The sequence below is a fragment of the Marmota marmota genome, unplaced genomic scaffold, assembly GCF_001458135.2.
Source record: "Marmota marmota marmota unplaced genomic scaffold, marMar, whole genome shotgun sequence".
In the NCBI taxonomy this organism is placed as follows: Eukaryota; Metazoa; Chordata; class Mammalia; order Rodentia; family Sciuridae; genus Marmota; species Marmota marmota.
The window spans coordinates 110692-136568 of NW_025999942.1; the positions used below are offsets into that span (position 1 = coordinate 110692).

Sequence of the window (25877 nt, forward strand, 5' to 3'; positions counted from 1 at the left end):
GGCATCCTAGGGGAAAACCTCAGTTAATAGTAGTTTAAGTATAATACCTTATACTTGTGCAAAAATCGCACAAGTGTAAATAACACGTTAAGCTTTTACAACACTGACATTAAGGAAAGACAACAAAAGTTTCTTAACATAAAGTCCTAGAAATTGAGTTGCTTGACTTATGAAACAAAACTATACAAAGGAGCCAAAATAGCAGTGCTAGATATATTTCTTTCTTGTGTCTGTACAGCATTTACATTTTATTTGTTCACTCATCTGACCTTGATATAAACTTTTTGTGGAGAGTACACTGGTCCTATTAACACACCAGCTTGGCCACTGAAACTAATTCAGGTTGTTATGTGACACTTAAAACATCTTCCAGCCTTCACCCCCTGAGAAAAAAAAAGGTGAGCTATATTTCCTATATTTCAGTCAAATATCTCTTCCACTCTCATATCCATATCAAGGAAAATAATAAGGTAAAATCTTAATTGAAAAGGGATTGTAAAGACATGACACGTACTATAAAATGTCATAAAATTTCATCTAGAGATTAACCTTTTCCAGCATAAGGTTTATCATAATCATTTCAATTCAAAAAGCCAAGATAAAAACCTAATAAAGTTGAATATTAAAAATTACCTGTGCTGGGCTGGAGCTCAGTGGTAGAATACTGCCTGGCATATGTTAGGCACTGGGTTCAATCCTCAGTACCACATAAAGACTAATAAATGAAATAAAGGTATTGTGTCCGACTAAAGCTAATTTAAAAAAAAAAAACCAAACAATCACTTGTGCTATCAATTTTAAAACTAAATAATAGATTTAAGATGTTATGAATTCCTTATCTCAACTGACAAAATTGCCATTTAAATTTTTATTTTTTTAATATTTTTATTAGTTGTTGATAGACCTTTATTTTATTTACTTATTTATATGTGCTGCTGAGAACTGAATCCAGTGCCTCACACATGCTAGGCAAGCACTCTACCACTGAGCCATAACCCCAGCCCTAAATTTTTATTTTTAACTAGAAAATAAAATTAAGAATATCTGATTTAAAAGAGCATGTTTTTAGCTTCCTATTGTTGGAAAAGTCAGAACATTCATAATGGATATTGATACTAATTTAATTTTACCTTTGAGCACGAACAAATATACTTTTTAAAATAATGAGGGATAAATTTCACAAATAAACTATGTTTTTTTTTTAATTTACAGCTTATTTTTATTGATACTACTATAAATAGGTATAATACAAAAATCAAATGCTGGGATCATTTTAAAACAATGAGAGAAATTCTAAAATAATTTAGAAATTCTAAAAATAATTCATAACTTGAATGTTTTTCTCAAAGCAAATATGAATGGTGTATCTTGCAATTTTTTAGCAAATTTATTCCAGTCTAATCTCAGTCTTTCATTCAAAAAATACTGAAAATGAAATTTTTAAAATGGAATTACTGATGGCCTAAATTTTATTGCAACTGCCACAATTTTAGGAAATACAATCAAAATGATTTTCAGTTAACTTACACAGTGTTTCGTTAATGTTATTTTAAAACCTGAGCTTAAAGGCCTTTGGTAACTGCTATTTCTGAGATTAATAACATTTTTTAAATTGGCAGAATCACCAAGATTATTCATAAGCATCAATCCTAACAATTAGGCTAAAGGTTTTGCTCTTTGGCTTGATACACCTATGACCCTCCCTCTTGGTTGGACTATCTCTTTGGATGGTTCTGTTTTAGGCAAGAATGTACTTTCAAAATAACTACCATTAACCTATATTAGGACTTCTACTACTGAATATATTTGAAGAATCCTTTAGAACAAATACTATGTTTATATATAATTGTAGTATTTATATATATATATAAAATAGCAAATGCATGGTGTATGAGATAAACAAGACATGAATCTTTTCATCACTAATTAACCCAATGTTGTAGGGTTTTCCTCACTATTCTTCTAGGAAACGATGAGATGAAATGTCAACATACTACCCCAAGGAAAAAGTAGTAATTACAATGCAATTAATTACTACCGTCTTGTCAACATCACTTCTAGCTCACTGCTTTCATGCAATTACCTACCCTCTTCAACTGTGGAATCCAGCTGGGTAACTTTGACAGCAAGGCGATCAATTCTGTCTTGAAGAGAATTTGCTCTGATGTAGAAGTTGTTAGCCTCATTAAACAACTCACCAAATATGTCTTCAGCATGTTTGCCTGTAGAGGAGAAGAAATGGAGAAAGCCATCTGCTAAGGAGCTGTTGAGCTGCCCCCACACAGCCACACCAGTGCTTATTAGTGTCAACACCCAGGGTCCTGTGCAAATGAGTGTAAAAATGAAGTATCACAGTCCACGGCCTTAGAACTTTTGGAATTTATTAGATATTTATATAATTGAAAAGTTGATGAAAAGTGGCAAAATTCTAAAATAGATAATACAGAATCTTCATCACTGCATGAGTGATCACTCAAGTTGTGTCCTGCTAAATGTGACTTCTTTAAGGAAGAAAAAAATTCTCATTTTGTATGTTTTAAGTATAAATACAATTTCAGGAACTAAACTTCCCTTTTACCCCTCAAAATAATTCAATAAATCATATTTGACCTTAAATTTACCTCATTCACAATGAGAAACATTAGATATTTGGTCCTGTTGTTTTTTAAAAAAAATATTTTTAGTTTTAGATGGACACAATGCCTTTATTTTATTTTTTATGTGGTGCTTGCTGGGACCAAACTCAGTGACTCTCACATGCTAGGCAGCATTGCACTACTAAGCTATAACCCCAGCCCTGGTTGGCTCTTTACAATGGCATTAAGTTCTTCTAATTTATATTTGGAAATCTAGAGACAGTGATGTGTGATTTTACACTCTCTAAAAATCAGTATTTTAAATTTTGAGTTAATTTTTTTCTGTATGGTCAACTCTATGTTCCTTTGAGTGCTAGATATAACTCCCAACTTTTCTTAAAATGGATTTAACATTTCTGAAGACTTAACAAAGAGACATAAAACTTAGATCTACTTACACTGAATTTCCAAATCCCAATACCTTCCCTTACACACTCAACAAATATTTAATATCTGCCTATTTCATGTAAGGACTTAACTTCTATGACAGAGATACCTATCATTTCTTTTTATTTTCTTTTTCCATCAATTTATTGCTCAAATAACAACCCAAACATTCCAGAAGAAAACTTCAATGGAGCAAGCATAACAGTAATATTTTCTTGGTGATTTACTGTTTACTAAGCACTCTCATAGCCAGTTTCTGTTCTCAGTGCTAAAATCCATCAGACTGTGAACTTCCAAAGAGCAAGAACCTTGTCTGTCTGCTCAATGTTGCAGCCCCAGTCCTAGAGCAAGGCTTCCCACACACATATTCCTTCAACAAGTAAATGAGTGAGGCCCAGAGACTATCAGGGAATTACTGTTTTTCATTTTCCAGGTAATTAAACTGAGGATCAGAAAAGTAATCTTTCTAAATCTCCTGACTGGCAAATGGCAAAAGCAGATGAAACAAAATCATGGTCTACTAACTTTTAGTTCTATGCTTTTATCATTTACTTCACTGAATCTCCTTGGCCACAAAATACAGAAGAGTATGGCAGATCCTCAAAACATTAAACATAGAATACCAGTATGATCCAGCAATTTCAATTCTGGGTACATGTCCAAAACAGTGACTTGAGAAATACTTGTACACTTAGGTTCATTGAAGTGTTAGTCACAACAACCAAGAGGTGGAAGCAACCCATATGACCATCAACAGGTGAAAGGATAAACAAATCAAATATTCAGCATTCAAAAGGCAGAAATTCTGACACATGATACAACATGGATGAACCGTGATAACAAGGGAAATAGTCACAAAAAGATAAATACAGTGATTTTACTCAGATGAAGTACTTAGAGAAGTTAAATTCTTACAACCAGAAAGTAGAATGGTACTTGCTAGGGGTTGGGGGAAGAAGGGAATGGGAGTTGTTTAATGGGAACAGAGTTCAGTTCTTCCACAAGATAAAAAAATTCTCAAGATCTACTGCACAATTTGAACATTCCCACAGTATTGAACTGTACACCTAAAAATGATTAAGATGGTAAATTTTGAGTTATGCATATTTTATCACTATTAAAAATGAAAATTTGGGCTGGGGTTGTGGCTCAGTGGTAGAGCGCTTGCCTAGCCATGTGTGAGGCCCTGGGTTTGATTCTCAGCACTGCATATAAATAAATAAAATAAAGGTCCATTGACAACTAAAAAAAAATTTTAGGTGAAAATTTTAAAAGTTTCAGAAGAAGATCATAAAAATTAAGGATTCTACACTGAAACAAACCTCTCTTCCCCTCTTTACTCTGAACTGTTAACAGCCTCTTTCTCTATTTCTTCTTCAGTAAAGATTCCAAATAACAACCCAAACATTATGTTTTTTATTTCTTTTTTTTTTTAATGTGGTGCTGAGGATCAAAGACAATGTCTCTCACGTGCTAGGCAAGCACTTCACCAATGAACTACAACCCCAGCTCTTGTTTATTTAGTTTGATAGTAGGGTATAAGGTGGTGAGAGAGATTTCAGTTATTTTTAAGATGACTAAAATCACAGCAGATTTGTAAGAAAAGAAAAAGCAGGTAAAGTGCTTAGATTTTGGGCTGCCACTGCGTGCATTGTAATGTTAGTGATTAGTTTAAGAAAGAGAGTGAAGGTAGTTGACAAGGGGGCTTGCACAAAAGGCACAGATATGGTGGGAGGAAGCAAATGGGTTTAGGGACTGTAAGAACAATGTTGTATTGATAGAACAAATACCAAGCAGAAATTTGGTCATAGGACTTGCCAGATGATACTGAGAAGCTTATGTTCTATCCAAGTCCCTTTCCCCATTCTTCCTGGCATTTTTGCCCTACCACTCTATGAAACAGTTCTCCTGCCTCAGAAGACCACTTCCTTTTAAAGTCAAGGGCCAACTCTGGGCCTTATCTGGTCCATGGTTGCCATGTCCCCCTTTGCCAAGTCTGCTCACTTGCCTGCCTCACACCTAAATCCTATCTGTTGGCTCCTCCTCAGCTTCCTCCCCTGCCTAGACTAGAAACTTCTTCATATAAACCCACGGCTCAGGGTCTTGGCGTTTTACTTTTATTTAATAGAAGTTCTTTTGCTATTTGGCAAAAGAAAAAAAAAGTTATTTGTGCTTAAACCTAGTGTTTCAATATTTCCAAGAACTTTGCTCTTAAAAACTACTGACGGGCTAGGGCTATAGCTCAGTGGCAGAGTGCTTGACTAGCATGCATGAGACACTAGGTTCGATCCTCAGCACCACATAAAAATAAACAAATAAAATAAAGGCATTATGTCCATCTACAACTACCAAAAAATATGGAAAAAAAAACTACTGACAAAAATAGACCTCCATGTCAAATATTTCAATCTCCTCCCTTTCCTGTCAACATTCGCTTGGGCATCTAATCCAGTCTAATGGCTTCAAATACTCTCTCAGAGCTTATAACTCCTCACTTTTATTTCAGGGTGCCCTCCGCCTGAAAGGCACACTCATATATTACACTTCTACTGAACAACATCACCTGGGTGTCTAATGAACAATCCAAACTCATGTTCCAGAACAGAATTCCTCATTTTCCTTCCCAAGCCTGCTCCTTTCATCATCTTCTATGCTTGAAAAGTGACAACTGCATCCTTCTTGTTACTCATGCCACAGCCCTAGGGGTCATCCTTGACTCATCTTGTTCTCTCCCATCTGTTGACTCTCCAGCAAACCCTCCCCAAGCATACTTTTGCAGAATAGACCCAGAACCTGACCATCCTGCACCACCTCCCTGAATCCCGCCCTGATCCAAGTCACACTCACTTTTCCCCTGGATATCCCTTACTGCCAAGGAATTCACTTCCCATTATTCACTCAGACACATGCCCCCTTCAGATCACTTCCTATAGAGCAGCAGAGTCATCTTATCAACCTTAAGTTAGATCCTGGTTCTTTTCTGCATTCTTAAGTTCCCTTCTGTTCCTTGCCATCTCACTTAGACTAGAAGCCAAAGACCAGGAAATGACATACAGTTCTCCATGATCTGGCTCCACTTACTCTCCTGGCCTCATCTCCCATACCCCTTTGCGCGCACATTCCATTCCCATACACTGGCTTCCTCACTGCTTCTCAGACATGCCAGTGTACTCCTTCTCCCCAGTCTTTTGCATTTCCTATTCCTTCTGCCCAGGTCATTTCTGTTTAGCTCTCTCACTTCATACAGCTCTATGTTCAAATGTCACCTTCTAAGTGAGACCTTTTAGCAACCCTAGCTAACTGTATCACCTCATCACATACATCATCACACACCCTCCCTCATCTCACTGCTGGAGTTTTCTCTTTAGTGCTTATTACCATGCAATCAAGTATGGTACTTTTATGTGTTCTCACAATTTATCATCTGTCTTCCTCACTAAAACATATGATCCATGAAGACAAGAATTCTCCTCAGTTTTGTGCACTGCTCTATCTATCCCCTGTGGCTACAGCACACCTTGATTATAGGTTTTCAGAAAATATTTTGGAATATATGAATAAAAATGCATTGACTGAGTCATCACCCGGTTAATTTAAAACTGACCCTTCAGGATGCAGACTAGGGTCTGTAAGAATAGATGTCCTCTCTGTGCTCCCACAATACCCTCATCCTACCTCAATCCCATGACTCTCATAACTCTAGTCTTTATTTCCCTAAGCTCTTTGAGGGCATTAGTTAAGCTTTTGACCTCTATATTGCTTTTGCTGAGCAAAAACTGTCTGTCACTGAGCAAAAACAGTGATCTAAACCAGTGTCTTCTTGTTAACAAGTACACTGCCAGCTAATGTTCTTTGCTTGAAGTTTGGAAAATGCTGAGCTAAACAGATTAAACATGTTCCTATCCCTTAGGGCATCGCAAAATCTTTAACAGGCTAATATGTGTATGTGCTGGGAATCTGCAAGAGGATTCTAGCATATCATGCTTTCAAAGTGACCTGGCTTAGAAACACCTAGTCATATCTTTCAGAACTGCTGTTTTATAACACTCTCTTGGTAAATGCTGGGTGCCTTGCAGATGAGCACATGTTCCAAATGCTTTCATACCCAGTGGTTAGTTCTTTATTTCTGAATATGTGACATAGTCAGGTGAAACTAATTTTTGTTTTCCTATTTGACAATTCATAATTAATTACATATTTTATATAAATATATACATATATATTCCAGTGCAATCTCACAATCTCCTATCCTTTCCCCGTTAGCTACACAGAAGACTAATTTAGAGGGAGAACATAGATCTCCAAAAAGATGGGAGTGTATGCCACAGCCTCTTGCAAAAGTTATAGCATAATTTGCAAAGCATTGTGACTATTATTGAGAAAAACTCTCTGTACTCTCTGCTAGATGCTATATAAGCAGAAAAGGATAAGTAACATGTACCCTCTCCTATCAATGCATAGCTCTATTTGAAAAGCAAGCAATTGATTATATAGTTCCACTTGGAAGCTCTTGATTTATAGAGAAACACAGAAATTAAACACTTGTATAATTAATATTTTGCCAGCTGCTGAAAGCTCAAAAGTGACTAAGAGGAAGGAAATGGAAGGAGTTGCATTTTTTGATGAACAAGAATAAAGTGTTGCAATTATAGTCTTCAGTTTTGCAAACAGCGACAGATTTTAAAAGCAGAATCCTAACTCACTCTTTCAATGGCAAGTCCATTAGTAGTTAAACTAAAATAATTCTGGATTGAATTAGCAACCATTCTGAGGGAAATGTAATTTACTCATTCATTATTGGCAAAGGTTACAATTCTGGACTTATTCATACCATATGAACTTGTTTCCAGCTTGAGAAATCTATGTTCAAATTACCCCCACATAAAAATTTTGCATAGATTTCAACAATATTCTTTCTAAGCATTTTATAAAAAGGGAATGAACACTGGTTATTAAGCATACTCAGTTATTCAGCAAACATTCATCAAGCACACAGTATGTGAGAGGTATTGTCTCAGTGGACTGAAGAAACACAGCAGTGAACACAGTCAAAGTCTCATGAAGCACATATTACAGTTGGGGGAAACGGACAATTAAACAGATCATGTGACAGCTGATAACAAACACCCTGAAGAAAACAGTAGGAGACTAGAGAGTGGTAGAAGATATTCTATAGGAGTATACAGGGGAAGAATCTTCCAGGCAGAAGACAGAAACATGCTTGGTGTGTGTGAGCAATATCAAGGAGGCCAATGTGGCTGGAAGCCAGTGAGTGGTGGAGAAGAAAAATAAATGCCCTCCCCTTTGAGGGGTGGGTGACTACAGTGGGAGTAAAGAGACCATCTGGGAGGATCCTGACTAGCAGGTGAGAGGTGATGGTGACTTAGACTAGAATAGTAGCAGTGAGACAGGCAGCAGGTGTACAGATTGGCAAATATTTTGAATATAACTAACTTCATTTGCTATTGGATTGGATATCTGTTATAAGAGACAGAAGAGATAATCCAAAAGCAACTGGTAGAGTAGAGTGCTCATTTGCTAAGACAGAGGGGTTGGGGAAAAGGAAAGGAAAAGAATGATAAATTTAGTTTTAGACAAGTTGAATCTGAGATGCCCATTAGAAATCCAAGATGCTATCAAATGGGTAGCTGTATATGTGAGTTTGAAGTCTATGGGAGAGATCAGAAATGAACACATACATTTGGAAGTCATAGCATAAAGATGGTATTTCAAGCCATGACATTGGAAGAGCTTGCCTAGTTGAATGGGAACAGGCAGAGAGGAATTTCAATGACTGACCTCTGGAGCACACCAACTTACAGGGGTTGGGAAGACCAACAAAGGAAAGTAATAACAAATAGCTGTAAGGCACAATAAACACCAAAGTCAGGTAGTCCAGAAGCCAGATGAAAAAGTCTCTTCAAAGGCAGGAAGTTATCAATAGTCCATTGCTACTAACAGATTAAGTCATAGGACTGCAATTGATCGCTAGAGTCAGCAACTTGAAAGGCACTGATAATGTTGACAAGCACAGTTTCAAAAGAGTGGGAAGGATAAAACTTTAACTGGGACAAAGACAATAACGAAAGCAGAGATATTGGAGAAATAAATAGTTCTTTGAAGGACTATTGCTGTGAAAGGAAGCAAGAAATAGGACAACAGGGATAGGACAATCTTCGGTTTAAGCTGGGAGATTTCCCTACATGTTATATTTAATAGGAAGGATATATATAAGTGGGGGTTGGGGGAAGATGCAGAGAAGAAGGAAGGAAGGTAAATGTAGTCCTAGAGTGAGCACAAGGGGGTGGGATCCAGTGCTCAAGTGGAAGAGATGGTTTGGATAGGAGTAGGAACAAGTTATCATATTAAAGGAGGGTGAGCAGGATACACCAGTACACAGCCCTCATAGTGGGTTGATATGTCAGAACACAGATGTCAAGATTTCCTGATTGCTTTTATTTTACCAATAAAATAAGCATAGTGGCCATCAGAGTGGCGTAGTACAGGATTAAGGAGAAGATATGAAATAAGCATTCTGATAAGAATACCAAAACTAAGAAATTATATCAGTATTGTTGAGCAACACTAAGAGTTCACATGAACAAAGTGCATACGATTTTAGATCTTTATTTTCGAATATAAGCCTCTAAAGCTACAAATTTCCCTCTAAACATTTAGCTAAATCTCACAATACACTGATATTTTGTGCTTAATTACCACTAGAAATAATATCTAATTTCTGTTTTGAATTCTTCATTGATCCAGTGAGTAAAAAGACACTGCTTGACTTTCTAATAATTGAGAATTATCTAAAACTATTATTATTATTCCATTATCATCACATTCTATATAGTAATCTTTTTAAAACTTATTCTTTTACAGCCTAGCATATGTTCCATATCGGTGAAGTTCCATGGGAAATTAAAAGAATGTGCATTCCACAGTTTGGGAGTTCAGTATATACAGATCAACTAAGTTAAATTGTTGGTAGTGTTCAAACCTTCTACATCATTCATTCATGCATGCAAGTATTTATTTATTTATGGTCTACATGTGCTTTCAATTACTGAGGGTTTCCCATTAAAATTTCCAACTAGGATTTTGGGCTTGTCTAGTTTTTCCCTTAGTTCTGTTTATTTTTATTCTATGTACCCTTGGAGTCCTCTTATTATACGCATATATATTTAAGACTGGTGTTCAGTGTTCCTGATTTTTATTGTGACAAAATGTCCTTCATCTCTTTTACAGTCTATCTTATCGCCACCAAACCAGTTTTCTTATGCTTTATATTCACATGGCATATTTTTCTCATTATTTTCTTTAAGTCTCTATCATTATTCTTAAAATACATATATTTTGGTCTTGCTGTTTTATTTAGACTGGTAATCTCTGCCTTTTAAGAGGAGTGTCAAAATGTTTCTATTTAAAGAATGTATTGCCTATTGCTGGATTTAATTCTATCACCTGGGCATTTGTTTTCTATTTGTCCCTTCTGTTCCTTGTTCCTCCTTTCCTGCCTTCTTCTGGGGTAATAAAATAATTATTTTAGGATTCCATTTTATCTCTTTTATATGTTATGCTTAATAGTTACTGGAAATTACAATATGCATCCTTAACTCATCACAATCAACTTGCAAATAATACAGTATTAACAAACAATATAAAATACAAGAGTATAATTCCATTCACTCCCTTGTACCTTCAGAGTTCTTATTGTCACTTAGTTTCTTGTCACACAGATTATAAACTCCACAATAACTTTTAAACAATAGTCTCTTATATGTACAATAGACATAAATTTTAATAATATTTTTATTTATTTCCATATTTACTTATTTTTTATGATACTGGGGATTGAACCCAGGGGCGCTTTACCACTAAGCCACATCCCCAGCCTTTTTATATATTTTATTTAGAGAGGGTCTTACTAAGTTGCTTACGGTCTGAGGCTGGCTTTGAACTCGTGATCCTCCTGCCTTAGCCTGCTGAGCCCCTGGGACTGTAGGTGTGTACCACCATACCCAGGTCCATATTTACTTTTTTGATAATCTTTATTCCTTCTTGCATTTCTATCTAGTATCATTTCCCTTTGGTCTAAAGAACTTTTTAAATATATTTTTTGTAGTGAAGGTCTACTGGGAGACTAATTCTTTCAGATTCTGTGTAAAATGTGTCATCATTTTCTTTGTATTTTTCAAAGGATATTTCATTGATTAGAGATTATAGAACATTTTTTTCCCCTTCAAGACTTTATCCATTGTTTTCTGGTCTCAACTGTTTCTAAGGAAAAATCAGATGTCATTCTTAATACTGTTCCTCCTACCTTACTCAGCTTTTTTGCTGCTGTGACTAAAAGACCCAACCAGAACAACTTCAGAAGAGGACAAGTTTATTTGGGGGCTCACAATTTCAGAGGACTCAATTCTCAGATAGCAGGCTCTATTCCTCAGGGCTCCAGGTGAGGTAGAACCATGGTGGAAGAGTGTAGTAAGGGGAAGCAGCTTTCATGATGATCAGGAACCAGAGAGAGGTCTCCTCTTGCCAGTTACAAATATCTACCCCAAAGCCATGCCCCCAATTCCCACCTCCTCTACCCACACCCTGCCCCTTCAGTTACCACTCAGTTAATTCCTATCAGGGGATTAATTCATCATCATACAGTTTCCCACAGGTAAGCTTTGGGGGGGGGGGGACACCTCACATCCAAACCATAACACCTCCCTATATATAATATACATCCTTCCTCTTGCTCCTTCCAATGTTTTTCTTTATCTTTGTTCTATGTTACTATGATGTGTTTTTCTATAATTTATAAGTTCTGGAATTTGCCAAGCTTCTTATATTTGTTGGCTGACAGATATCATCAGGAGTCAAGAATTATCATCCATTATTTTTTCTGCTTTATTCTTTCTCTCTTGTCTTCCATGGCTCCAATTACATATGTAATAGACCTGTATTTTGGAGGCTCTAAGCTGATTTTTGTAAATTCACTTTCTGTTGATGATCAGTCTGAACAATTTCTATTGAATTCTCTTCAATTTCACTGATCACCGTGCAGTCTGTTCCCATACCCATCAACTGAATTCTTTCTTTCTGATACAGTATTCTCCAGTCTAGCATTTTAAAAAATAATTTCATTTTTTTCTGTTGAAATTCACATTTTCCCATACAAGTTGTCTGCTCACATGCTCTTCAATAAATTTTTTAATTTAGAATTTCCATTTCTATTGATTACTTTACCTCTCCTTAACCCTTAGCAAGTTGTCTACATTTTCTTTACAGCCCATAGCACAATGATCATAGTTATTTAAAATTCCAAGTCTGAAAATTCGAACTTCCCTGATTCTGATGTTTGGCTTTGTCTCTTCAAACTGTGTTTTTTGCCATTTAACATGCTTTGTAATTTTTTGATAAAAGCCAGACATGACACACTGGTAAACAAAACAAAAACGGGAGTACACAGACCAGTGATATATTGGTAAGTTGCTGGGAAAGAGAAGTGTTTTACAGTCTATAGTTAGGTTTCAGTCTTCTAGTGAGCCTGGGCCCCTGGGTCTCACTTCTCTTCCCTCTCAGGTGAGACAGGAAGATTACAGGGGGCTGGAGTTGGTTATTTCTCTCCCCCAAAACTGTTAAGCTCTAGCAAAACCTTGATCTCTTAGGCTGTATAAAAATAGCTTCTTCTGAGGGCTGACATGCTAAGAGGAAAAAATGTTCTGGGCTTATTTCAAAATGGTTGCTTTGCCCCTTTCACTACTGAAGACTTGGGGTATTTTCTTTCAGCTTTTATCATGAGAACATGGTAAGGCTCCCAACAGGAAAACACACAGAACCACAAAAAAGGCTGTGAGACAGAGGAATGAGATCATATATAGGGGGAGACCAATTTGCATCTCAGAAAATTTCCCAAGCATGAAGTATGAATTGGAAAACCGAATACAAGAGGCTTACAGGACACCAAATGTACAAAGTTTCAACAAATCTAAACCAAGGCACGTTATAATGAACATACCTAGCATATACAGCAAGGATAGAATCTTAAAAGCTTCGAGAGAGAGAGAGAGAGAGAGGAATCAGATCGCATATAGGGGGAGATCAATTCGTATCCCCTCTAAGAAGGCACTCATCTGCCTACACCGGCCTGTGCAGGACCCAGGCTCATAGTAAGCCCCGGTCCATCTCATAACCTGCAGACACCTGCCGAAGCCCAGCCTCTGAACCACTCCTTCTGACCAGCAGACTATAGCAGGAGGGTAGACCCAGCCCAGATCTGCCCACACCAGCCTGCTAGGGACCTAGGTCCAGGATCCACACTGTAAGAAAGGAAGACACATAGAGAATATGAAAAAACAAGGGAGGAAAGTGCCCCAAACTAGGACACTACAATAACAGAACCCATGGACAGCAAAGTTGATGAAATGTCAGAGAAGGAGTTCAGAAGGTTCATAATTAAAATAATCTGTAAACTAAAGAATGACCTAAATGAGCAAATACAAGAAAAAAATGATCACTCCAACAGGAGATAAGAGAACAAATATAGGTAGCAAAATATTACTTCAGGAAAGAGATAGAGACTCTGAAAAAAAAAAAAAACAGTCAGACATCCTTGAAATGAAGGCTACACTAAACCAAATAAACATTTCAATAGAAAGCATAACCAACAGACTAGATCACTTAGAAGAAAGAACATCAGATAATGAAGACAAAATATACAATCTGGAAAATAAAGTTCATCATACAGTGATGACAGAACATCCAAGAATTATGGGACAGCATCAAAAGACCAAATCTAAGAGTTCTTGGGACAGAGGAAGGCACAGAGTTTCAAACCAAAGGAATGCACAATCTCTTCAATGAGATAATATCAGAAAACAGATCAATTTCAAGCAAGAAAATACAAGATGCCATCCCAGAAGTGTACCAACCAAGAAAAGCCCAGGACCCAGTGGATACACAGCCGAGTTCTACAAGACCTTTAAAGAAGAACTAATACCAATGCTTTTCAATTTATTTCAGGAAATAGAAAAAGAGGCAGCACTTCCAAACTCATTCTATGAGGCCAATATTACCCTGATTCCAAAACCAGGCAAAGATACATCAAAAAAAGAAAACTTCAAACCAATATCTCTAATGAACATAGATGCAAAAATTCTCAATAAAATTAGAATACAAAAACATATCAAAGAGATAGTGCACCACGATCAAGTGGGATTCATCCCAGGGATGCAAGTGTGGTTCAACATGTGGAAATCAATAAATGTAATTCATCACATCAAAAGACTTAAAGATAAGAATTATAGGATCATCTCAATAGAGACAGAAAAAGCATTTGACAAAATACAGTACCCCTTCGTGTTCAAAACACTAGAAAAATTAGGAATAACAAGAGCATATCTCAATATCGTAAAGGCTACCTATGCTAAGCCCCAGGCCAAAATAATTCTAAATGGAGAAAAATTGAAGGCATTCCCTCTAAAAACTGGAACAAGACAGGGATGCCCTCTTTCACCACTTCTATTTAATATAGGTCTGGAAACACTGGCCAGAGAAATCAGACAGATGAAAGAGATTAAAGTGATATACATAGAAAAAGAAGAACTGAAATTAGCACTATTTGCTGATGATATGATTCTATACCTAGAAGACCCCAAAAAAATTCCACCAGAAAACTTCTAGAACTAGTAAATGAACTCAATGAATTCAGCAAAGTAGCAGGATATAAAATCAACACCATAAGTCAAAGGCATTTCTGTATATCAGTGACAAATCCTCAGAAGGGAAACAAGGAAAACTGTCCCATTTACAATAGCCTTAAAAAAAGAAAATATTTGGGAATTAACTTAATGAAAGAGTTGAAAGATCTATACAATGAAAACTATAGAACCCTAAAAAAAGAAATCAAAAAAGACCTTAAAAGATGGAAAGATCTACCTTGCTCGTGGATAGGACAAATTAATATTGTCAAAATGACCATACTACCAAAAGCACTGTACAGATGTAATGCAATTCCAATCAAACCTTATGGCATTCCTCACAGGAAAAAAAAAAAAAAAAAGCAGTCATGAAATTCATCTGGAAAAATAAGAGACCCAGAATAGCTAAAACAATCCTTAGCAGGAAGAGTGAAGCAGGTGGCATCACTATACCAGACGTCAAACTATACTACAGAGCAATAATAACAAAAACAGCACTGTATTGGCACCAATACAGTGCCAATACATTGGTAAACCAATGGTATAGAATAGAGGACACAGAGACAAAACTACAATACTTGGACAAAGGTACAAAAAACATGCATTGGAGAAAAGAGCCTCTTTAAGAAATGGTGCTGGGAAAACTGGAAATCCATATGCAACAAAATGAAATTAAACCCCTATCTCTCACCATGCACAAAACTCAACTCAAAATGGTCAAGGACCTAGGAATAAAACCAGAGACGCTGCGTCTATTGGAAGAAAAAGTAGGCCCTAATCTCTGTCATGTGGGATTAGGCCCCAACTTCCTTAAAAAGACTCCTATAGTACAAGAATTAAAACCAAGAATCAATAAATGGGATGGACTCAAACTAAAAAGTTTCTTCTTAGCAAAAGAAACAATTTGTGAGGTGAATAGAGAGCTTACATCTTGGGAACAAATTTTTACCCCTCATACATCAGATAGAGCACTAATCTCTAGGGTATATAAAGAACTCAAAAAGCTAAACACCAAAAAAAAAAATCAATAAATGGGCCAAGGATCTGAAGAAACATTTCTCAGATGATACACAATCAACAAATATATAAAAAATGTTCATCATTGCTAGCAATTAGAGAAATGCAAATCAAAACTACTCTAAAATTTCATCTCACTCCAGTCAGAATGGCAGCTATTATGAATACAAACAACAATAAGTGTTGGCGAGGATGTGGGGGGAAAAGGTATATTCATACACTGCTGGTGGGATTGTAAATTGGTACAGTCATTATGGAAATCAGCATGGAGATTCCTTGGAAAATTGGAAATGGAATCACTAATTGACCCAGCTGTCCCTCTACTCAGTCTATATCCAAAAGACTTAAAAACAGCATATTTTATTTATTTATTTTTATGTGGTCTATCAACAACTAAAAAAAAAAATTTAAAAAAAAACCGCATATTACAAGTACACAGCCACATCAATGTTTATAGCACCACAATTCACAATAGCTAAACTGTGGAACCAAACTAGATGCCCTTCAATGGATGAATGGAAAAAAAAAAGTGGCATTTATAATACAATGAAATATTACTCAGCAATAAAAGAGAATAAAATCATGGCATTTGCAGGTAAATGGATGGAGTTGGAGGAGATAATGCTAAGTGAAGTTAGCCAATCCTAAAAAACACAAATGCCTAATGTTTCTCTGACATAAGGAGACTGATTCATAGTGGGGTAGGGAGGGGGAACATGGGAGAAATAGACAAACTCCAGATAGGGCAGAGGGGTGAGAGGGGAAGGGAGGGGGCATGGGGTTAGAAATGATGGTGGAATGTGATGGTCATCATTATCCAAAGTACATGTATGAAGACATGAATTGGTGTAAATATACTTTGTATACAACCAGAGATACAAAAAATTGTGTTCTATATGTGTGATATGAATTGTAATCCATCCCGCTGTCATATATAAATTTAAAAAATTAATATTAAAAAAAAGACTGGGCACCCTGGGATCTTTTAAATCTCTCATTTGTCCTAAGTCTCCAACAACTCAGCAATCATAGCACAGACTTTTCAGCCTGGAATGGTCCTCCTTTGCTTCTATGTGTGAGTTTCTGCATGATTCTCTGTATCTGCATCTCGCTGATTTGGGGCATCAGTTTGTCCTTTGACCATAGTTCTCTGATGATCTAAGAAAGGTGTTTTTATTTTGTTCAGTTTTTTCCTCTTATTGGATGATAGGAATGACTTCCAAGTCCCTTAAAAGCTAGACCAGAAACTGAAAATTCCTTCAATATATTTTTCAAAGGCAAATATATATACGAAACATTATATATAAAATACATGTATATATTGCATATATGTCATATAACACTTTTAAAATTTTAATATTTATATATGCTTATATCCTTTTATTTATTTTTATATTTTTTTGGTACCAGGGACTAAATCCAGAGGTGTTTAATCCACTCAACCAAGTAGCTAGCCCTTTTTATTTATATTTAGAGTCAGGAACTCCATAAGTTGCTTAGAGATGGCTTTGAACTTTCAATCCTCCTGCCTCAGTCTCCCATGCTGCTGAGATTGCAGGCATGCACCATGCTCAGAAAAGCTAAATATTTTAAAGTACAGATCAGTTAATTCCAAAAAATGAGGTCATCTTTGGTTTCTGCTTCTTTTTCCCTTTTCCCTTTCTGTGTGTCTCTCACTCTCTCTTGATGGACAAAAGATGAAGTACAGAATATGAAAGATAAAGTAGAGAATGGTTATTCCCATAAAAAGGGCATCCATTAAGGAAGAATACTAGTTTAGGATGCTCATAATTACAATCATATATCTGATGACAGTGGGTATAGTAAAAATTTTTTTAAAAAAGTAAACCTTATGGAGGATGGGAAAGGCAATGGAGCACAACAGACACTAGTATGGCAATATGTAAATCAATGGATGTGTAACTGATGTGATTCTGCAATCTGTGTATGGGGTGAAGGTGGGAGTTCATAACCCACTTGAATCAGAGTGTGGAATATGATATGTCAAGAAATTTGTAATGTTTTGAACAACCCACAATAAAAAATTAAAAATAAAATAAAAAAAAAGTAAACCTTAAAAATCTTCCCTCAAAGTTTTAGGTGATATGCTTTGATAAGAGTAAATCAAACCAATTAGAGGAACATCTATAAATCACTTGAGATGCTTTACCATAAGCCTTGAAACTCATGAAATATAAAGAATATAGATGACATAACCAGAGTGATCGCCAGGAATAAAGGTTCAGGTTTGGCTGACTCTCTAACTTGTGCTCTTAAGAACAATGCAGGATTAACACTTATTTTATTGAAAATTATACAGGGAAAGGATAAGTTAAAAGTAACTTAATAATTATTTCTATAATGCCCCAAAGAAAGTATTTCCAATATTCTAGGTCAAATGGTGGATCAATAGATTTGACTAGTTCCCATATAATCCTACCTCTCGTAAGGCTAGGGGAACTCATCTTACACTGCCCTCCAATTCTATGGCTAATGGGTCTTTTTATCTTAAATAGGGTGAGAATTATTAATCTGAAAATCTGAAATGCCCCCAAACCTGAAATTTTTTGAGTGCCAAATGATGCCACACATGAAAAAGTCCACAGCTGACTTCAAGTGATGGGTCATAATTGAAGTGTAAATGTACTAAAAATACCTGTATAAACGTACCTGCAGGTGATGTATATATGAAACATAAATGAAATTCCTGTTTAGACTTAGTGCTATCCCCAAGGTTACCTCATTATGGATAGGCAAATATTTAAAAATCTGAAATCTGAAATACTTCTGAATTCCCAAGGAAAATTCAACCTGTAGTCTCCTAAATATATGGTGTATCCTCCTTCCCTTCAATAACCTTCTACCTTATTCATGAGAAACGCCAACACTTATGTAAGTCTTGAAGCATTAGAACTTCAAAAATTCTTTTTAAGATTTATAGGGACAGATGAAGACACAGAGATACAAACCAAAGGAATGCACAATCTTTTCAATGATATAATATCAGAAAATTCCCCAAATATGAATAATGAAATAGAAAATCAACCACAAGAGGCTTATAGGACCCCAAAAGTACAAAATTAGAGCAGATCCACACCAAGGCACATTATAATGAGAACTGAATCAGGAGGGCGTATACAAATTAAACAGATCAATTTCAAGAAATGAGATTGAAGATGCCATCAAAAGCCTACCAACAAAGAAAAGCCCAGGACCAGATGGATTCACAGCCAAGTTCTATAAAACTTTCAAAGAAGAATTAACACCAATACTCCTCAAATCATTCCATGAAATAGAAAAGTAGGGAACTCTTCCAAACTCATTCCATTAGGCTAGTATCACCCTGATACCAAAACCAGACAAACACATATCAAGGAAAGAAAACTTCAGACCAATGTCCTGTACATAAACGCACAAATTCTCAATAAAATTCTGGAAAATTGTATACAAAAACATTCTAAAAAGATAGTGTACCATGATCAAGTGGGGTTCATCCCAGGGATGGAAGCTTGGTTCAACATATGGAAATCAATAACATAATTTATCACATCTATAGACTTACAGAAAAGAATCATATGATCATCTCAATATATACAGAGAAAGCATTTGACAAAATACAGCACACCTTCATGTTCAAAACACTAGAAAGACTAGAGATAGTAGGAACACATCTCAACATTGTAAAAGCTATCTATACTAAGCTCAAAGTCAACATCATTCCACATGGAGAAAAACTGAAAGCATTCCCTCTAAAAACTTGAACAAGATAGAGATGCCCACTTTCACTATTTTTAATCAATACAGTCCTTTAAATTCTATCCAGAGCAATTAGACAGATGAAAGAAATTAAAAGGGATACAAATAGGAAAAGAAGAATTCAAACTATCACTATTTACAGATGACAATTCTATATTTAGAAGATCCAAAAAATTCCACCAGAAAATTTCTAAAATTAATAAATGAATTCAGCAAAGTATCAGAATATAAAATCAATACCCAAAAATCAAGTGCATTTCTATACATCAGTGGTTTCATCACTAAAAGAGAAATTTGGAAAACTACCCTAAGCACAATAGCCTTAAAAAAAACTTGGGAAGAAATCTAACAAGAGGTGAAAGACCTTTAAAATGAAAACTACAGAACACGAAAGAAAAAAATTGAAGAAGACCTTAGAAGATGGAAAGATCTCCTATGTTCTTGAATTGGAAGAATTAATATTGTCAAAATGGCCATACTACCATAAACATTATACAGATTTACTGCAATTACAGTTAAAATCCCAAAAACATTCCTCATAGAAATAGAAAAAGCAATCATGAAATAAATTTGAAAAAATAAGAGACCCAGAATAGCCAAAGTAATCCCTGGCAAGAAGAGTGAAGCAGGAGGCATTAGAATACCAGACCTTAAACTAAACTACAGAGATATAGTAATAAAAATGACATGGTATCGGCACCAAAATAGACATATAGACCAATGGAACAGAATAGAAGACACAGAGAAAAACCCACATATATACCATTATCTCGTACTAGACAAAGGTGCCGAAAACATACCTTGGCAAAAAGATCACCTCTGCCACAAATGGTGCTGGGAAAACTGGAAACCGATGCTCAGCAAAACGAAATTAAATCATTATCTCTTATCCTACACAACGCTCAACTCAAAGTGGATCAAGGACCTAGGAATGAGACCAGAGACCCCTGCGCCTAATACAAGAAAAAGTAGATCCAAATTTTCATAATGTCAGATTGGGTCCTGATTTCCTTAACCAGACTCCTAAAGCACAAGAAATAAAATCAAGCATTAATAAATGGGATGGGTTCAAACTAAAGAGCAAAAGAAACAATGAATAATGTGAAGAGACAGCCCACAGAGTGGGAGAAAATCTTTACTACATGCACATCAGATAGAGCACTAATTTCCAGGATATATAAAGAACTCAAAAAACTTAACACCAAAAAGCAAATAACCCAATCAATAAATGGGCTAAGGTACTGAACACACACTTCTCAGAAGAAGATATACAATTGATCAACAAATATATGAAAAATGTTCAATTTATCTAGCAATCAGAAAAATGAAAATCAAAACTACTCAGATTTCATATCACTCCAGTCAGAATGGCAATTATCAAGAATACAAGCAATAATAAGTGTTAGCGAGGATGCAGGGGAAAAGATACACTCATACATTGCTGTTGGGACTACAAATTGGTACAACCACTCTGGAAAGCAGTACAGAAATTCCTTAGAAAACTTAGAATGGAAGCACCATTTGACCAAGTTATCCCAGCCCCTGGTCTTTATCCAAATGACTTAAAATCAGCATACTACAGTGATGCGGCCACATCAATGTTCATAGCAGCTCAATTCATAATAGCTAAACTATGGAACCAACCTAGATGCCCTTCAATAGATGAATGGATAAAGCAACTGTGGTATATACACACAATGGAATATTACTCAGCCTTAAAGATGACTGAAATTATGGCATTTGCAGGTAAATGTATGGAGCTGGAGAATATCATGGTAAGCAAAATAAGCCAAACCCCCCCAAAACAAAGGCTGAATGTTTTCTCTAATAAGCGGGTGCTGATCCATAACGGGGGTGGAGCAGGTAGGGAAGAATGGAGGAACTCTGGATTGGCAGAGGGGAGTGAGCAGAGGGTAGGGGGCCTGTGGGTGGGAAAAAATGGTGAAGTATGATAGACATTATTACCCTATATACAGGTATGATTATAGGACTGGTGTGACTCTGCACCATGTTCAGCCAGAGGAATGGGAAGTTGTGTTCCATTTGTGCACCATGTGTCATATATAAGTAATTAGAATAATTAAAAAAAACTTCATAAATTCTTGTTGTGCTTCTTACATCAACTTCTGTGCAGATATATCAATATCCTAACTTACCCTTACCCTTAGCCTTAACCTACACAGAAAAACACTTGTGATCTTTAACCTTTATAAAGTGTGTTTTATCCTTTTCCTCCCCCCACAAAAATCCTGTGGATAAAAACATCTAAGAAATGTATAAAGTGCATGCCTTCAAAATATTTAAACCTCTATTCTCAGTAGTACTGCACTTAATGGAATTAGGTCCAAATTTCAGATCCAAAAAAAGAGCAAATGCATGAGAGTGCAAGCCTATGAAATCAAAGTACAAACCCTTAAGAAATAAGAGTGTGAGCCCTTAAGAAAGAATATTTATGTCAATTTAGCATTCAATTTGGTATGAAATATATTGTGTACCTTCAGGAGAATTAATAAAAACAATCACTTTTTAAAGTATAGGAGAAGAAAATATACTCCTTTCTCATTTATATAATTACACCAAACATGGAAATGAGGGAAAAATCGATTTTGCAATGATTCCAAAAAGAGAGGCAAATTTAAAATTAAAAGACTTATAGAATTTTAGGCAATTTTTGGAGATTCTTTTTGTTCATTATGAGAAATCTGGATTATTAAGATACAAGACAAGTATATTAAAACACCATAAACAACCAAAACATATGCAGCTATTTTATACAATAATTTATAAGTGCCCCTGCCTCTGACAAAGAAATAACTTCTATGTTCAAGAGTAGAAAAAAAAAGACTAAATCATAAAGAATGACTTCATGGCATTTGTTAGTAAATGGATGAAACTGGAGATTATCATGCCAAGTGAAATAAGCCAGTCCCAAAAGTCAAAGGTCAAATGTTTTCTCTGATAAGCAGGAGTTAATCCAACATAAAAAGGAGGCATAAAAAAAGAGAAGAGAATACCAGTTGAGCAGACAAAGGGGAATGAAGGAAAGGGAGGAGGGATGGACAGGGAAAGAAGGTGAAATGAATCTGACCTAACAATCTTATTTATATATTTGAGTATACTGCAATGAATCTCACCAGCATATACACCCACTATACACAAATTACAAAAAAAAACAAATCAGATTCCACAAAGTTTCATCAAATTCCTATTCTATTAAAAGACTGAACCAAGTAAAAACCCACAAGTGACAAAAGCAGAATAGTACACTAATAATATGATGCAAATGCAAAATAAATATTCTCATAAAATTGTTTTAAAAAATAAACAAATTAAAAAACCCCAAAACATCAACAATAGGGATTTTAGGTTAGGGGAATTATGAACTATTAGCAGGCTTTTCTGTTTGTTCTCTGTGATTTTGTATCTTAAAAAAAACAACAACATCATGCGTTCGGTTTATAAAATGACTGAAATAAACTTCATTTGAAAACAAAAAAAAGAGACAAAAATGTCTAAACAATATGGCATATCAATATAATAATCTCCAGTTATTAAAAACTGTGTCTTAAAAGAATCAATAAAAAATATATACTATATAGTGAATGGGCTACAATGCCATTTCTACCTTGATACCATTTTTATAAAGATAAATGTATGTGTGTGTGCATATATAATACACACAGATAAAATATTATCAATAGGGCTGGGGATGTGGCTCAGGCGGTGGCGCGCTCGCCTTGTATGCGTGCTGCCCGGGTTCGATCCTCAGCACCACATACAAACAATGATGTTGTGTCCGCCAAAAACTGAAAAATAAATATTTAAAAAAATATATATATTATCAATAATTTTCTCTGATGATTGCAATTTATTCATCTTTTCCTTTGCATATTTTTATATTAAATTTTCTATATCACCTTATTAATATCATCAAATATAACCAATAACTTTGTGTAGAGAGGGACATGCTAATTCTTACTCCTTTCTTGTTTTGTTTTTTGTACCAGGGACTGTATCTAGAGGTACTTCACCACTGAGCCATAGCCCAGCCCTTTCTTATATATTTTATTTTGAAACAGTACCTCACTAACTTGCTTAGGGCCTTGCTAAATTGCTGAAGCTGGCTGTGAACATTTGGTCCTCCTGCATCAGAGGAGCCGGAGGGAGGAGCCGCTGGGATTTGGCATGTGTGGCTCTTACTGCTTTCTTTGTGACATCATATTTTGAGGAGAAGGGGAAGATAGCTATTATCTCAAGAACAAAGAAAAGTAATAAAACCAACCTATGAGGTATAAAAATAATTTGTGTCATCCTTGGCACAAATGTCCTATCTTCTTATCTCCTTTTCAAAGCAAAGTATATTAAAATTACATTAGAATATCTGTAAGAATTTGATTGCAATATACTATAATTTTAATTGAGCAACTAGCTGACAGGAGTAAGAGCACTCAGATTATTAATCAAGGAAATGATGAAAAAGCAATCCTGATTTAGTGTTAATTGCTGCACTAACCTGTCATTAATTGAAGAAAAATATCAATATCCCCTAGATGGAAACCAAGTGACACACTATTAATCAAAATTACCAAAAATATAATAAAAAATAAAAAGCATGTGGCTTTTCTCCACCATGCCATTTCTCTGATCTTTCATATTAGATAGTCAAAAATAATGAGAAAAATCTGAAAGCTAATAAAGATATATATTTTTTTATTTTACTGGATGAAGTTCTGAAAGCCTCTGATCCTTTAACTGTAAGACTGCCAGGTTACAAATTTCCTCTCTTTCATTTCTACAACTATCCCTAAACTCAATACCAATAATCAGTATATTCTCATTGAAAAAATTTCAGTTTTCTGTAAAGCCTGTTAAGAATCCATTGCTGCCAAATTACTGAGCCTTGAAGTCAGGTGTCTGATTTGGATGTAATGGGAACATGGCAATATGTTTTTTAAAAACCCAGTTTTTCCAACAGGTGTGTAGTTAGTTACAGGGCTTTTACAGAGGACTAATTAGCATCCAGAACCAGATTCTTTTCTTGCCTTATGCAAAGTCATTTATATCTTCATGACTCTTGAATTGTCCTAATAAATGTGATGAGAAGCAAAATAACCTGATGAATGAGGATGTCAACTGCTAGTCTTCCTCACTGGAAAAGAGCAAAGAAATTCCTTCTGGAGTCCTGATCTGTTTTGTCTTCCCTAGAACTGCCAGACAATTTGTCACCCTGAGTCTCTTGAAGCAAGCCATTCTCAGGTGGGCAGGACCATTCAGGCTCAAGGAGGTCCTTAAGTTCCCCTAAACTCGGCTCCTAAGATGGTACAGAAGGACAAAGTCCAGCCTCTGTATATTGCTTGCAAGAAATCCAGATAACTCTCTATCACCTATCACCACACCTGAAAATGAGTCTCTGATGTGTGAGCGTAGATGCTGAAAGATGGGGACGAGGTGTTGTGGGGCACAGAAGTGAGACTTAAAAGATAGTCCATTTTAATCTGGACCAACTGAATAACGGTTAGGTGCACAAGAAAATTTAAAGATTCTGTTTTGACTTTATCATAGGAATGAACAGTCAGTAAAAAAAGACTTTTAACATAACAGATTCATGCATTCTTAAAACTTAAAATACCTCAATGATTATGAAAATAGAAAGTAACATGAAACATTCTTTTTTAATATTTATTTACTTTTACTTGTAGTTGGGCACAATATCTTATCTTTCTTTCTTTCTTTCTTTCTTTATTTTTATGTGGTGCTGAGGATTGAACTTTTTCCTTGGTCAATGAATGCAGATCTACTAAAAATACACCAATAATAGCACAGTATAATACAATTCTTTAAAAGAAATATTTATCTGCAGCGTTTCTTCTTCAAAATAAAATTTAAAAAATCTTCCTATGCTTGAGACTACCAGTATGTGGAATTTCATGAAGGACTTTCTGGTCATTAGCAGAGTTTTTGAAAAATTTAACTGTGAAAACCTGTCACCAGAAATGCTACCTCAACCATCTCAACAGAAAAGGAGTGGGATGAAGTGAGAAAACAAGATCACGATATAAATGTAAGTTAGGCAAAAAATAGTTCAACTTCAAAAAGCTTTGAAAGGAAAAGCATTTTTATGCATATTTGAGGAAATAGAATCTTTCTTGGGTTTTAAAAATTAACAGTCAAAACTAGAATAATAAAAAGTCTTTTCTTCCTTATGCTTGTATTTGCCATAAATCTACACATACGAAAATAAATATGGTACATGTATAGTTAACTTATCAATATGGAAGCCAATACCTGCATTTTAATTTTAAGTAGGTTAAAACCAGCAAATTTTACTGCTTTGGATTTTATTCTGTGACTCATTTGGAACATAAGTCAATCAAAAATATTTAGTGAG

At 35.5% G+C, this 25877-nt stretch overlaps 1 protein-coding gene across 2 annotated transcripts in view; it reads right to left on the bottom strand.

Annotated features, from left to right (window-relative positions):
• LOC107153254 (WASP family member 3) overlaps positions 1-25877 on the bottom strand; it is a 174174-nt gene that overhangs the window by 110404 nt on the left and 37893 nt on the right. For both annotated transcript variants that reach the window (XM_048801251.1, XM_048801252.1), the window contains one exon: positions 2088-2222. In XM_048801251.1, the coding sequence (XP_048657208.1) occupies positions 2088-2222 (135 nt within the window). The remainder of the gene's footprint in view (positions 1-2087; positions 2223-25877) is intronic.